This window comes from Perognathus longimembris, chromosome 5 (genome assembly GCF_023159225.1).
Source record: "Perognathus longimembris pacificus isolate PPM17 chromosome 5, ASM2315922v1, whole genome shotgun sequence".
NCBI lineage: Eukaryota > Metazoa > Chordata > Mammalia > Rodentia > Heteromyidae > Perognathus > Perognathus longimembris.
In genome coordinates, this window is record NC_063165.1 from 76,758,656 (window position 1) to 76,773,594 (window position 14,939).

At 38.5% G+C, this 14,939-nt stretch overlaps 1 protein-coding gene across 1 annotated transcript in view; it reads left to right on the plus strand.

The window, feature by feature from the left end:
• The window catches only part of Wdr49 (WD repeat domain 49), a 110,567-nt gene that overhangs the window by 51,920 nt on the left and 43,708 nt on the right, over positions 1–14,939 (plus strand). Inside the window, exons 8-9 of the mRNA XM_048345848.1 lie at positions 6,599–6,763; positions 10,870–10,985. Coding sequence (XP_048201805.1) covers positions 6,599–6,763; positions 10,870–10,985 — 281 coding nt within the window. The remainder of the gene's footprint in view (positions 1–6,598; positions 6,764–10,869; positions 10,986–14,939) is intronic.

Below are 14,939 nucleotides of genomic sequence, written 5' to 3' on the forward strand. Positions count from 1 at the left end.
TTTACAATAACAACTGAAAATACATATTTAATATAGATACTTGTTTGTGTTAAGAATATAAACATATTTCTATATAAATAGATATATGCATGCTTAATGTATACTATTTAATAGTTTTTAATATTGAAGAGCATTGATTAGTTGAAATGATTTTTATGCATATGATAACCTTGCATTCTTTGGGGTGTCTATTTACTTATTTGTTTTGATGATACCGGAAACTGGTTCTTGCTGAGCAGGCGCTCTCTGCTGAGCCATGCCTCCAGCACTCTGACTACAAGCCTGCATAGCCCCGCTAAGGCTCCTCTGCCACAGGAACTTGCATTGCTATTTTCTCCACCTGGGATTCTTTGCACCAAAGCACCTGCATCACTCATTCTGTCATGTCTTTCTGCAAATAATTCCTTGGAGAATCCTCACAGAACCCCACTTTTGCATCCTGACCCCACGATACTCTCTGCTTCCTTCTCAGCTCTATTTTTCCCAATAATTCTGGTCACCACTGAACATAATCTATAATATATGTGCTTTTGTGTGTGCACATGCACACACATGCATGCATTTGTCCTGGGGCTTGATCTCAGGGCTTGAGTGCTGTCTCTGAGCTTTTGTGCTCAAGGATAGTGCTTTATCATTTGAGTCACAGTGCCACTTCTGGTTTTCTGGTGGCTAATTGGAGAGGAGAGTCTCATGGACTTTCCTGCTGGGATGACTTCAACCATGATTCTCAGATCACAGCCTTCCCAGTGGCTAGGATAACAGGTGTGAGCCACCTGAATCCTGCCTTTCCCCCTATTCTTATCTTGCATTTCCTCATCCCCCCCCCCCACTTCCTGCAGCATGTAAGGCAGAACATTTCACTGACCCAGTACTTAGATTCAGAGCCTTGTGTATTACAAGAGTTCAATGATTCCAAGAAGTGATTTTAAGAGACTAAAGTACAAATTAGTCTAGGAAGAGGTGATCTCATCAACAAGGCCAATATATGGAGAGTAGCTGCCTTAAACATATTTGAATTCTTGGTCTCTGTCAGTATTCTGAGATATCATCCTTCTCCTCATCTACTTACTGAAATGGAACTTCCACAGATTTGATACAAAATGGAAATGAAGGAGATAACTTGCTCTCTATTATGAGACCATAAATAACACTGTCTAAAACATAAAATTATGAACAGCAGTGAAATCAAATATCCCCATCCCTCCGGAGTCAATGACATCTGCTGCTATAATGTTCTGTTTCTGCTCTTAACATAGATGTAAGATTTGAGATGAATGGTGAGAAGAGGGGGAGGTGGAAAATGCAGTCAAAATTCAATGTATATCCTATCAAATTAAGAAAAGCGAGGGTAGGGGTGCCTTGGAAGGCATGGGTAAAAATGTTGAAAGGGGTGACATTGATCAAGATGCATTATACTAAAAACTTGCTCTACTGAATGGCAAATCCTACTTAAAGATAGTAAATATATATACGTATACACACACGTATGCAAAAGACAACTGTTGTTGAAATTGTGAAGCGTGGTGGTAGCCTTATGCATCTAGAAATAGACTGATTTGCAGTGACAGTTTCAGACAAAAAGAACCTATACATAATTAAACAGTTATTATTTCCAATACAAAAAAATAGAAATGTTCCCATCAGAAAGCCATGGCTCCTGAGGCCCATTTGCTACAGAATATTGCTCTTAGGACATCACCTGTTTTACAAACTACTGAGGCCCTGTCCTTCACTTGCAGGGTTTTAGTTTGATAGGACATAGCCTGAAATAAACCACACACTTAAAAGAATTTGGTGTCATCGAATTGTGGAATGTAGGTGTATTGCCAATATATTTATTCCTGGCCTTTATTACTGATAAAAATAGCTTGCTAAAATTAATTTCCCTACTGGCCAATAGACAGACCCCTGTCTTTGTTAGCCTCACCACTCTTGCTGCACTTGGAAATCTTTTCACCTGCATCGCTATTCTTCCAGGGGTATGATATTGTCATAGTTAAGGTCCCTTCTGGTTGACACTGGTTGTATGTTTGTGACATTGTCAGTTTCAACACATGGCTTTCCTGAAGACAGCATGACTGGAAGGCAGATTTCCATAAAATGAAATCAGACTGGCTATCCACTGTTGTCACTATTGATTCAGATTTCATGAGAAATGGTTAAATGAAGAGAGAAAGGAGATGAAAACTGATGAATAGTGTGTTGGGTTTCAGCCAGGAGTGCAGGGAGGAAATTGCCACATGGCAGAAAGTGAACTGTTCTGACTCTTGGTCCAGTGATTTTATTAGATAGAAGGTGGACAGATACCTTGGGTGAGGCTAGTTTTGGAATAAGTGAGCAAGTCTTCCCTTTTTTTTTGGCCAGTCCTGGGGCTTGGACTCAGGGCCTGAGCACTGTCCCTGGCTTCTTTTTGCTCAAGGCTAGCACTCTGCCACTTGAGCCACAGCGCCACTTCTGGCCGTTTTCTGTATATGTGGTGCTGGGGAATCGAACCCAGGGCCTCATTTATATGAGGCAAGCACTCTTGCCACTAGGCCATATCCCCAGCTCCCAAGTCTTCCCTTTTAACATTTAAACATTCACACTGCTCTTGCGTTGCCATTAGAGGGTAAACACTGAGTAGTAATGAAATATGTAGTAGTAGAGTTACTAAATAAATACTTTGCAAGAGAAAGAAAACAGTCTATTACAACCTTTCATCTTTTCTTAAAGGACCATGGTCAGAAATTTCAAATATGCTTAGAATGTTATGTTTTCATGCAGTATTTTAAATTTAATTTTATTGTCAAGGTGATGTACAGAGTGGTTACAGTTACATATGTAAGGTAGTGAGTACAATTCTTATTATGCTTGTTACCCCCTTCCTCATGTTTTTCCCATCTTCTCTCTCCCTAGCCCCCCACCCGGCTGAACTGTAGTTAATTTCCAACATATTGTCTTGTGACTATTGCTATTGCATTAGCTGTGCATTTTTCTAATGAATAGGCTTTTAATCCCTAAGCAAATATGTAAGGTTTTTTAAAGGTATGACATAATTTAAAATGTCAGTGTATATCTGAAAAATCTGATTCATAAGATTGTAACTGTCTGTCTTGATGGTTGTGGTTAAAAGAAAGCAAAATCTTTTTTTCTTAAAGTTAATTTGAATTTCGAAAAAATCATACTAACTGAAGTGAGCCAGACCCAAAGAAACATGGACTCTATGGTTTCCCTCATAGGGAATAATTAGCACAGGTTTAGGTTAGCCATAGCAGAAGATCACAAGAGCCCAAGAGCTATGCCCTTATGAACACATAAGATGATGCTAAGAAAAATGAACTCCACATTATGGAAACAAATGGTATATCATTGTTGTACTTATTTTCAACATGCAATGTGAAGCTGTACCTTTTTTTCTTTAGTACTCCCTTTCCTTGTTTTTACCCCTGCTATCACTGTATCTGGTCTTAGTACCCTGGATACTGTATATGTGTGTATCAGATCTAGGGAAGGGAAAGGGAATACCAAAATCGAGAGACAAAGGATAAAAAGACAAACCATTCCAAAAGCAACACTTATAAAAACATTTGGTGTTAACCAACTGTACAATCCATGGGGGGAAGAGGTAAAGGGGGAGGGGGCAGGGGAAAATGAGGGAAGAGGTAACAAGTTGGATAAGAAATGTACTTACTGCCTTACATATGAAACTGTAACCCCTCTGTACTTCACTTTGACAATAAAGAAAAAAAAAGGACAAAAAGTTAACTTGAATTTGAAAAAAATAATATAAAGGCTTAGTGTCAGAGGCTCATACGTGTCATCCTAGCTACCCAGAAGGCTGAGACCTAGCAGATCGAGATTCAGAGCTAGCCTTGGCAGAAAAGGCAGGCTCCAATTAAAGACTCTTAGCTCCAATTAAGAGACAAAAAGCCAGGACTGGAGGTATAGCTCAAGTGATAGAATGCCAAGTGAGTGAGCCAACTTAGCAAATGTGTGTCCTTGAGTTCATGTTCTGGCACTAACACACAGGCATGCATGCATACATAGATGCATATGTACATATACTCCCTCCATGTATACACATACACACATACATATATGTATATACATATATACATGTATATGCTTACATATATATACATGCACGCATACTTAAGTACATAAAGTAGGTAAATGAATAAAATGAAAAAATAAAATGTGATATGAACCTGACTGAGAGATGATACATGGTTTATATAGAATACGAACTCCAAGTAAATTTTATGGCTTATCTACCGCTGTAGTAAGTGATTTGCAAATCTTCACTTCTTTAGACCCCATAATGAGGGTTTGAGCTAGTTACTATGATTATCCCTGGTTTATGGATGAGGAAATGGAGGCTTAGAGAGGTTAATTAACATGCCTGACCTTAATGCTCCAGAGCAGACAATCAGTTGGTCAGGCAGCTGACAGCTTCACGGAGGCCTCCAGGCTGGGCATTCACTGGCCTCTGTGTTGCACAAACAAAGCCAAGTGGAAACACAGTCAGCTCAGCAACACAAAATGATAATTAAAGTGTTAGATCACATTATCATGAAGATGCAAGTTCATTCATCTTACAAATTACACCATGGCTTAATAATGAAATAGTTGAGGTACTTGGATTTCACTGAGCGAAAAGGTGCAGTATGTATATAGCTTAACATGATGACTTAAGAAATTTTCTAATCAGAGTTTTAATTTCAGGGGAATAAGGTCTAACCAAGATTATGTGCTCATGATTAGTTCTTTGCTGAAACATAAGTGCAGATAAATAGTGGTAAATAGTACCTCCTTTTCCTTAAACTTCTGGAACTACTTTATTAGCTAAGAATATCTTACATCTACTGTTACATGCATCTTTAGATGGTCTTTGTGATTTGTACTACTAGTAGAAATACCTTCTCAAACCAGACAATATAATTTCTGTAATACTCTTTGCCTCATTAAGAATCTTAATACTGTTTGTTAATTTTTTGCATGAATCATGGACTCAGATAATCAAGGCAACTTATACATTCTCTCCAAATGAAATCAGTTCTTTTTCAACTACTCTACATTCTCTTGAGCTGTGCACTAGTGATTTCCAAAATTTCTTCTCCAGCTTGGCCCCTTTCTTGAAGTGTGTGTGTGTGTGTGTGTGTGTGTGTGTGTGTGTGTGTGTGTGTATGCCAGTACTGGGGCTTGAACTCACAGTCTGCGCTCTGTCTTTAGCTTTCTTTTGCTCAAGACTGGTGCTCTACCACTTCAGCCATCACTTCATTTCTTGCTTTTTGCTGGTTAATTGAAGGGAAGAGTCTCATACATTTTCCTGCCTGGACTGGCTTCAAACTGTCATCCTCAGACCTCAGCTTCTGGGTAGCTAGGGTTGTAGGAGTAAGCCACTGGTGCTTGGCTCCCTGAACTTGATTGTTTCGCATGCTTGGAATATTATCCAAATCCTCTTCTCTTGTAAATGATCCTTACTTATCTTTCATGCTGTGATAGATGTAAAGTTTATGACATGGTTATCACCATGATCTCACTAGTTATAGAAGCTGAAAAGTAGTACTTAACTGACTAGTTTCATTGGCAAAATTATGGTTGTAAGGTTGCTTGAGAGTTTTTGTAAAGATCAAATGAGATAACCAACACAATGGGTTGGAATTCCATAAATACACTTTCCTATCTTCCATGACAGCCTTCTGCGTGACTTGCCTCTATCTCCTCTGCTTCTTTACACCCACCATCCATTCCACTGACTGGATATTTAATTGAAAGAGGAGACCATAATAATTGTTCCTATTTGAAAGCATAGCTGAGAGAATTACATGAGGTAATATATGGAAAGCTCGTTAGAAGTGCCAGGCACAGGGAAATCACTCAATAAATGTCAGTAGTTGCTATTGTTGGATTGAAAAAAGAAAGTTCTTCTTTTCAGAGTGCTGAATATAATCCTACCTATTCCAATGCTTCTTGGTTGACTTGGTCTTGGAGCACATATGTAGATTTGTACTTGCTGGTGTTTAGCTACCCAGCAGTAATTGTATTTAGTGGTCATATATGTCTATGTATGTGTGTATGTGTGAATACACACACACACACACACACACACACACAGCATTAGAAAAAAAGAAACCAAGCAAGGAAGTAATGTCATAAAACAGCAGTAACGCTAAACATTTGTTGAAATTAGCTTTCCCCCCATAATGGCTGACAGTGCTTCTTTTCTGAATGCAAATGGAAGTGTAATAAACTGTTTCTTTTCACATCACAAATAGTGTCAGAGCCCCACGACTAGTAAAATGTGGTTTCTCATCTTAATGTGAAAGATTTATGAGTTTATTTCTTATAGGATTTGACTTCAGGAGAGCCTCTAGACACTAAGTGGAGTGTTGGGGAGAAGGAGCAAATTCCTTCTGTTCTCTGATAAGGACAGTCATGACTTCATTTCCCTCAGCTGCAGCCTAGACATTGACATGAGACCGGCTTAGCAGAAAAGGAGAGAAACCCACTACAAATATGTAACTGATCGGTCTCTCAGCCCTGGAAACGCCTAAATCACATATGATGGTTGATTCTGGGACTGTTAATTTCTCAACAATGTTATTTCCTCTCTTAGGTAATCAGCGCTGATGTGGGGTCTGCTGTTTCCTTCTGGATGATAGATACCGGGCAGAAAATCAATCAGTTTACTGGTTGCCATGGCAATGCAGAAATCAGCACCATGGCCCTGTATGCAAATGAGACTCGGCTTTTGACTGGCGGCACAGATGGGACTGTGAAGGTGCGAAGGGAGCGTGGCTTTTTCTTTCCAGATACGAGTTGATGCCCATCCTGAGTGAGGAAACACAACTTACAGATTTCACTTTTTTTTTTTTTCGTGGCCTTGTGAGGAAAGAGATCAGACACCAGAGCTGAATACTTAAACCATCTAATAACAAAGCTACTGGAAAAATAAACTTTAGTGGAAATAAAATAAATAAATGATTTTTATGAAAACATCATTTAGGAACTGGGAATATGGTATAGTGGCAAGAGTGCTTGCCTTGTATACATGAAGCCCTAGGTTCAATTCCTCAGCACCACATATATAGAAAAGGCCAGAAGTGGCGCTGTGGCTCAAGTGGCAGAGTGCTAGCCTTGAGCAAAAAGAAGCCAGGGACAGGGCTCAGGCCCCGAGTTCAAGTCCCAGGACTGGCAAAAAAAAAAGTTCAGGGAAAACATCATTTCGGATGAAGGTGTAATGTGGCTTACTTTACAAAGCCTTTCTCAGGTACTGAATAAAGGACACACAGAGACACAAGAAGACTGACTCATTTTCAAAGGCTTTGGCTAATTCTTCAGCTTCATAATCCTATGTCGCGAATAATTATGGAAATTACATCAGCTTAAAAAAAAGGGTATGGATGCACGTTTTTCAGAAAATGAACACTTAAATGAATATTAAATAGTTTGCATTTTTGAGGAAGTAATCTAGGGAAAGGAAAAGTCATAAACATGCATAATAAATATAATAACAATGGATAGTTAATATTATTACCCATGCAAAACTAAGATTACCTTATTGCTTCCAGTTTTCTTTTTATAAAGCTATAATTTATGTCTTCTGGGAGGATGACACTACTTTACTTTGTTAAAGGATGAGATTTTTATGCAAGGCTAGATATCTGGGTTCGATACTATCTAGTCTTGCTATCTGAAACAATGTTATATGTGGCACTCACTCCTCTTTATTCTGCCTACCTAACAAGGTCACATAATCATCATTAGAATATCTGAGGACTTGAAGCAAGTGTGCAGGTGAATTCCAGGTTGGTAACCACTTGTGTGAGGAAGAGCTAGGGTGAGAATTTCTAGAGTGAGGATCTCTGGAAATCACTAGAACTTGGCCCTCCCTGCAAGGCTCAAGGAATCAGATATTGAATGGGAAATTTCAGTAGAACAACTAGTTTATAGGGAGCTAGTAAGATCTGTGAAGGGTATCCAACTGCATCTCCATCTTTGTCAAAAGGCACATGCCAATGACTAGTCCCCCAGTCATGGGATGTGAAATGGATTGGGTCCCATTTGATTCACCTTGCAAAGGAAGGAACTGGTTTTAGAGTACAGCTTAAGGCCCACCAGTAACTGTTGCTACAATGTTCCTAGCCATGGTTTTTAGAAGAACCTAGGTTATCAGCAATTTGTAATACTTCTTTGTGAAAATCATTTTACATGGAACTGGTTAAGAACAATGCTGGTGGAAAATAAAGGAACATGGGCAGTAGTATGTTCATCTGTAAATTCTCAGCACACGTCTGGACATCTCAAAGAGAAATGTGGATTTTTTTTATCGGAATAAGTACTAAATTTGAAGGGGGTATTTATCTTTATCACAGTAGCACAATAGAATTTGGAAATTTGACAACCTCTGCATATTTAGGACACATAAATAAGCATCAAGCTGTTCTAGCCACAGCCTATGAGGAAATAAGAATGAATGACATTTTCTAACTTCATGTATAATTTAGGATCCCAAATCAGGTTCTGTGTAACCAAAGAGTTAAAATTATGGCCCCATTTGTCATGTTTTTGAAGGATCTGTTTTTAAATGAATGTTTTAAATAATGCATGCATATAATAAAAATGAAATATAGGAGAGCTCTACAGTATAAAACAAAGCCTTTGTGTCGTCCTGTTTCCAGCTCTTCCCCTGAGGTGCCACTGCTCGTGGTTTCCTGAGCATTTTCCTAGCCCAAGGGCATGCGGATGGCAGCCCACTGCTAGTGAACACTTTGCATTTCCATCTCCTGGACATGGGTTCAGAGAAGTGTGTAAAATTATAATGTTAAGTAATTTTCATGTGTGCTTCCTATGAGCTGGGCACTGTTGTAAGCACTTACACACATACTCTCTCTCTCTCACACAGACACTCAGCACACACATCTAATCTGTAAGACTGGCATTGATATTTCCTGATTTTACAAAGTGTAAACTCAAAGAAGAAAAGCAACTTGCTCTAAGTAGCAGAATGCATTGAGTTTGGGCAGAGTGTAGACTACGAAGAGGATTCCCCCTTCTCTTCCCCATATTCTTCTTTCTCCTCTTCTTCTTCCTCCTTCTCATCTTCTTCCTCCTTTTTCTTCTTTTACTTCCTCCTTCTCATCTTTTTCCCCTCCTCTTCCTTCTTTTTCTTTTTTATGATCCTGGTGATGAAATAACCATGCATTTTGCATATAGGAACTACAACTAAGCAATACCTGCAGCCCGGTTCATCTTTATTTTTATTTAATGACTTTCTCTTTTTTAAAAAAATACTTATTTCCTTATTGTCAAAGTGATGTAAAGAGGGGTTACAGTTTTATACATAAGGCAGTGCATACATCTCTTATCCAACTTGTTATCTCCTCCCTCATTTTCCCCTGCCTTCCCCCCTCCCCATTTCCCTCCTCCTTATGAGTTGTACAGTTGGTTTACAGCAAATAGTTTTGTAAGTATTGCTGTTGCATTGGTTTGTCTTTTATCCTCTATCTCCCCATTTTGATATTCCCCTTCTCTTCCCTAGTTCCAACACATGTATATACAATATCCAGGTTACCCAAATCAGTTACAGTGATATCAGGGGTAAAACCATGGGGAAGAAAGACAAAAGATAAAAGGCATAATTTCACATGGTATGTTGAACAACAATGACATACCACTTGTTTCCATAACTTAGAGTTCATTTCACTTAGTAGCATCTTGTGTGTTCATATGTACATAACTATTTGAGCTATTGTGATCTTCTGTTAGAATTATCCTAGACTTATACTAATTATTCCTGATGAGGGAAACCATAGAGTCTATGTTTTCTTTGGGTCTGGCTCAGTTCATTTAGTAGGATTTTTTCCAAGTCTTTCCATTTTGACTTTCTCTTTTTATGTGCCACAGAGGAATCAAACCCAGGGCCTCATATATGCTAGGCAATCACTCTACCTCTAAGCTATATTTCCAGTCCCTAGTTGATCTTTTGTAATGGCAGCATTATATATGACCACATAAACACTCTACACTCTGACGATTCTCTCCCTCACTAATAAACAACTAGATTGACTCAAAGTTTCAGTCTTGGTAAATAATGCCAGAAGATACACTTGACAATGTTCTGTTTCACACAGGTGAGTGTATCTGTGGGATTGTCTTTTAGAAGTTGAACTTTTAAGTGTGAAGGGAATGTGCATTTTAGTACTGGTACATGATGACAATTTGTCCTCTGCACAGGATATGACAGCCATGCTTCATACTGTGGCTAACCTCATATGTCAGTCAGTCCTATGTCATTACTGCCTGAGCCGAAAGAGTAGACTTACCTGTTCCTGTAGGATAGGGCCTGGCTAGTTCTCCCTGTCTGCTGGAACCATGGCCTGAAGATGGGAAACAGAATACGACACCTGCTGCCCAGGGTCTGAGCTACATCTGGATTTTGTTAAGCAAGCTCACATGGGGAGTGTGGATTCCATGTCACAGATAAGGAAAGGGAACAGGCTCTCAACAAACTCCAAAATGTGGCTTTTCAAGATTTTATCTAATTTCTTTCCTTAAAACAATCACAAATATAAAATCTTCAAATCAACTACTGATAGACTACAACAATGGAGTTACTAGTAGAGTCTGAGATACACACACATTAATGCACATAGCTCTGTCTGTCACACACATGTAATATCATATGTGTAATTAATCACCGTGTTATAATAATAAATGTAATAAACTCAATTATTTAAAAGAATTCTCTTTAATTATTCTGTAACCAAATAGAAGCAATCCCAGTTCAGAATGTAAATGCAAAAGTTTAAAATAGTTAAGTTGTGTAACTCATTGAAGACATTTTCATTTTCTGTCTCAAAGATGGTTTTACTTTTTCTCTTCAAGGTGTGGGATTTCAATGGACATTGTCACCACACATTAAATGTCAAGCAGGATGGTGCTGTAGATATTTCACAGATCCTGGTTCTGAAGAAGACAATTCTCGTGGTAGGCTGGGAAAGGTATGTCATGCAGGTTTAAAATGATAGGAAGATAAGATGAGAATGCTTTTGTTTGAATCAAGATCTAAAAGAACCCAGATATCTTTGCTGACTGTGTCATTCTACTGTTACTTGTTCAAGAGAGTGAAACTCTAGGAGGAGTTGACTGATTGCTTAGTGAGTAAAATATGGTCAGATCACATTGTATGTGTGGCTTTAAAAAGTGCTACTCGGGGCTGGGGATATAGCCTAGTGGCAAGAGTGCCTGCCTCGGATACACGAGGCCCTAGGTTCGATTCCCCAGCACCACATATACAGAAAACGGCCAGAAGCTGCGCTGTGGCTCAAGTGGCAGAGTGCTAGCCTTGAGCTGGAAGAAGCCAGGGACAGTGCTCAGGCCCTGAGTCCAAGGCCCAGGACTGGCAAAAAAAAAAAAAAAAAAAAAAAAAAAAAAGTGCTACTCGGCTTTCTCCTGGCTTTGGAATTTGAATTTTGCTTTAAAAATTTCAGATAAAGATTTAACAGTAGCATGACTGGAGTTCCCAAAAGTCTCCCAAATCTTAAAGACAACGAGTTCTTAACATGTAAGGTAGATTTCTTCCACGTCAAAGGAAACCCAGTCTTTCTTCTCTCTCTGATTTCCAGTGCACCATTGGAGGGAAATGGTCCCCGGACTTGTATGCGCATCCTCTTTCAATGCAATGGCCTTTCACAACTTACTTTACTTCTCTAGGAGCTGGTTCACAAGGGACATTGCTTTCTTTTCCTATTTCATCCTGAGAGAACAAAGGGATCATAAACAAGGCCTTTTCTATGGTATTGTGTGAGCACCAGGAAAATGAAAGTGTTTGATATTTAAGCATACCTTGTCTATGAATTTAGTTGTTTCTCACATTCCATTCTAATAGGTAATTTGCTCAATGTGGCTGGCCATTGAATTGTGACCTCAATGGTCTGAAGTTAGCATTATGTCAGATTTTATATCTAGGAAGCCAGAGTGTATTATTTGAGGATTTTTATCAATCATAGGAAAAATAGCTTCTCATGAACTGAACATAGACAGGCTAGCCCGTCCTGGGGCTTGAGCTCAGGGACTGGACACTGCCCTTGAGCTCTTTTTGCTCAAGGGTAACACTTTACCACTTGAGCCACAGCGCCACTTCCAGCTTTTCTTGTGTATGTGGTACCAAGGACTCAAACCCAGGGCTTCGTGCACACTAGGCAAGCACTCTACCAATAGGCCAAACGCCTGACCCGAAACTAGCAACTATTGAGTCACACATTGCTTTGCTTTTTGAGGTTAGATTGGCACTAAGGAGACAAAGTTCAGATTAGATTATTGTACTTGGTGTTAAGCACTAATTCAATCATCCTCAGTTTTGAAAGACATGGCTTCTGAACAGCCCTGGCTGCAATTATGCTGGATAACCAAGGTATAATCACGCCAACAGCTTATGGCTTGAAGACTGCTATAATGAAGCAATAGGAATGGACACTTAATCCCTATTATCATGCTGGAATAGTTGATTCAATTCCAATTTTGAACATTAAAAAAGGAACTTAAATAAATTAATCAATATGAGCCCCAACTTGGAGATATAATTTAATTAGTTTAGATTACCAGAGTGAGAAATTAATGTCAAATGTAAGAGCTTCTTTTTTGGGTTATTTACATAGGAAAATATAAAAAAAGTATCAAGTTATCAAAAATTTTTTAAGTGGTAAAAAATGTTTCTGATATTGTAATCTATGTTGGCGAACCCTCACTTTGTATAGTCCCAGGGGGGAGGAGTGGAGAAACTTACAGGAGTAAGGAAAATGGCCGTTCCTACCAGCTTCCTTCTTTTCTGTCTCTCTCAATCTTGTCAGAAGTTGTATCCCTTAGGTAGAATTGGAAATTCAATGAATACATTCTTAGTTGTATTATTTTTGCTTTTCTATTTGTGGGCTTATAAGTTGTATTTCCTGCGTGAGAGCTGTTTCTTTCAGGTGGATTTGGCAGGATCCCCACAAGGAGACTGCCTATCGGGTAGCTTTCATCTAGCAGACGCTTGTTTGCTTACAGCTAGAAAAATATGGGCTATTAAGCTAGCTCCTTAACAGTTCAGTGATTAGAGAAGCAGGAACTGGAAGATTGACAGTCTGCTTATTAAGCTTTCTGTGAACTCCATAGAGAGCCTGTTAGGTTAAGCTATAGCTTTAGCTTTGGGCTCTGTGTAAATACAGAGATTGCTTTGATAATTTTGCCCAGGATAGAAGAGAAACTACAGTTATTGAGTGGAGGTAGTTAAATACACCATCTGATTTTTTTTTAAATTTATGGTGCAGTGAGATTTACTATTGTACAAGACACACACTATCTGACTTAATCTCTACTTTCATCTTCAAAGACGAGCAATATTTTGTAGATAAATTAACTCTCTGTCTTTAGCTTATCCTCTCTAAGCTTACTTATCCATTTGCTTGTAGGAAGTCGGGTCTGAAATCCAAAACACAACATGTTTGAAACTAAATTCATTACTTATTCCCATTTCTCAAGCCTACTTTTTTCTTACATTTTGGAGCCTTCAGGTCGTGGGTCAGGCATTGAGGTTTTTCTTGTCACTTGGCTTCACAACCCAGTGGTCACTAAGTCAGAGCTATTTTACAGCCAAAATGTTTCTTAAGTCTGCTTGCATGAGTATTGCCACTGTGTTCCTCAGAACGCAGTGTCTACCTGGATGAATGGCTCAGCCTGGGTCTCCTGCCTTCCTCCATCAAAGCCCACCTCCCTTTGCTTACATCGATTCGGTGGATTTTAGCTACAGTGATTTCTTTCATAGCCAGTTCTATGTTACTTCCTTGTTAACACTTTCCAGAGTGTCTATAAAATAATCGAGACATACCCCCTCAACCCAGCCTGAATTTATTTTTGATTTTCTAGATTCATTTTTACACATTCTATTGTCTACCTGTCAACCCAGGGTCCTTCTTTAAGATATGCAGTTCCATATCTCTACATCCTCTCTCTTTCCCTTATTTCAACATTCTGGAAATGCATATACAGTTTACTACTTAAATTAGTGCCTGTTTCAAGACTTATCTGGATGTTTTGTCCACTAGGGCGCTCTTTTTAACATTCAAGGTGAATGGGATAGATGACAATGTGTCATTTCCCTTTTGCTTGTTCTCTCCAGCCTTTTGAGCTTTATTTAACTTAAAGATATCTCTATCATCCATCTGTCTATCTATCTGTCTATCTACCTCTGTATAATGTTCAATACTCAAATATAGTTGTTTAATGAATTGATTAAGGTTTAGAGAGATTTATTAAGCCACACCACACTTCTTGTATTATCTAATAGTACTTTACATTTGGTTTAACATGTTTCTCCTTTTACTTGTTATAAATATTTAAAATAATTGCATCTAGAAAGGAACTATAGATGGAAATGTAGGTAGGAATATGGATTGAACTACAGCAATATGAATACAGAGTCATGAATTCTTTAGCAAGGGACACAGCATACCAAACAGGATATAGTAAATGGCACTGTATATAGTCTGAATTAGAGACTCATGTTTGCTATCCAGGAACATGGTCGCTCATATCCAGGTAATTTATCTGTCAGGAAAAGAAGCCCCTAATTCAGAATTACTAAAAATGTGTAAATTTATTGCCTGTTATTTTAAGCAAGATCCATACTTAGAGACAAAATTGTGAAGTGGCACAGAGTCAATTAAAAAGTACCTTCTTAAGTAGCTGTCTATATTTATGTTGGTAAAAATTAAATGAGTAGATGAACAATTATCTTTGCATTTGCTCAAAGTAGGCATTTAATATGCATAGTTGTAATAAAATATAATTAATATTCATGAAGATTTGAGGTTTCAACCTGCTGTAAAATTCTGTGCTCCTATACGTACATCTCATTAAATAGTAGTTTCATCGCTTTATTTCTTTGCATTGAGTAAAGGAGAGATCCCTGTGTTTTC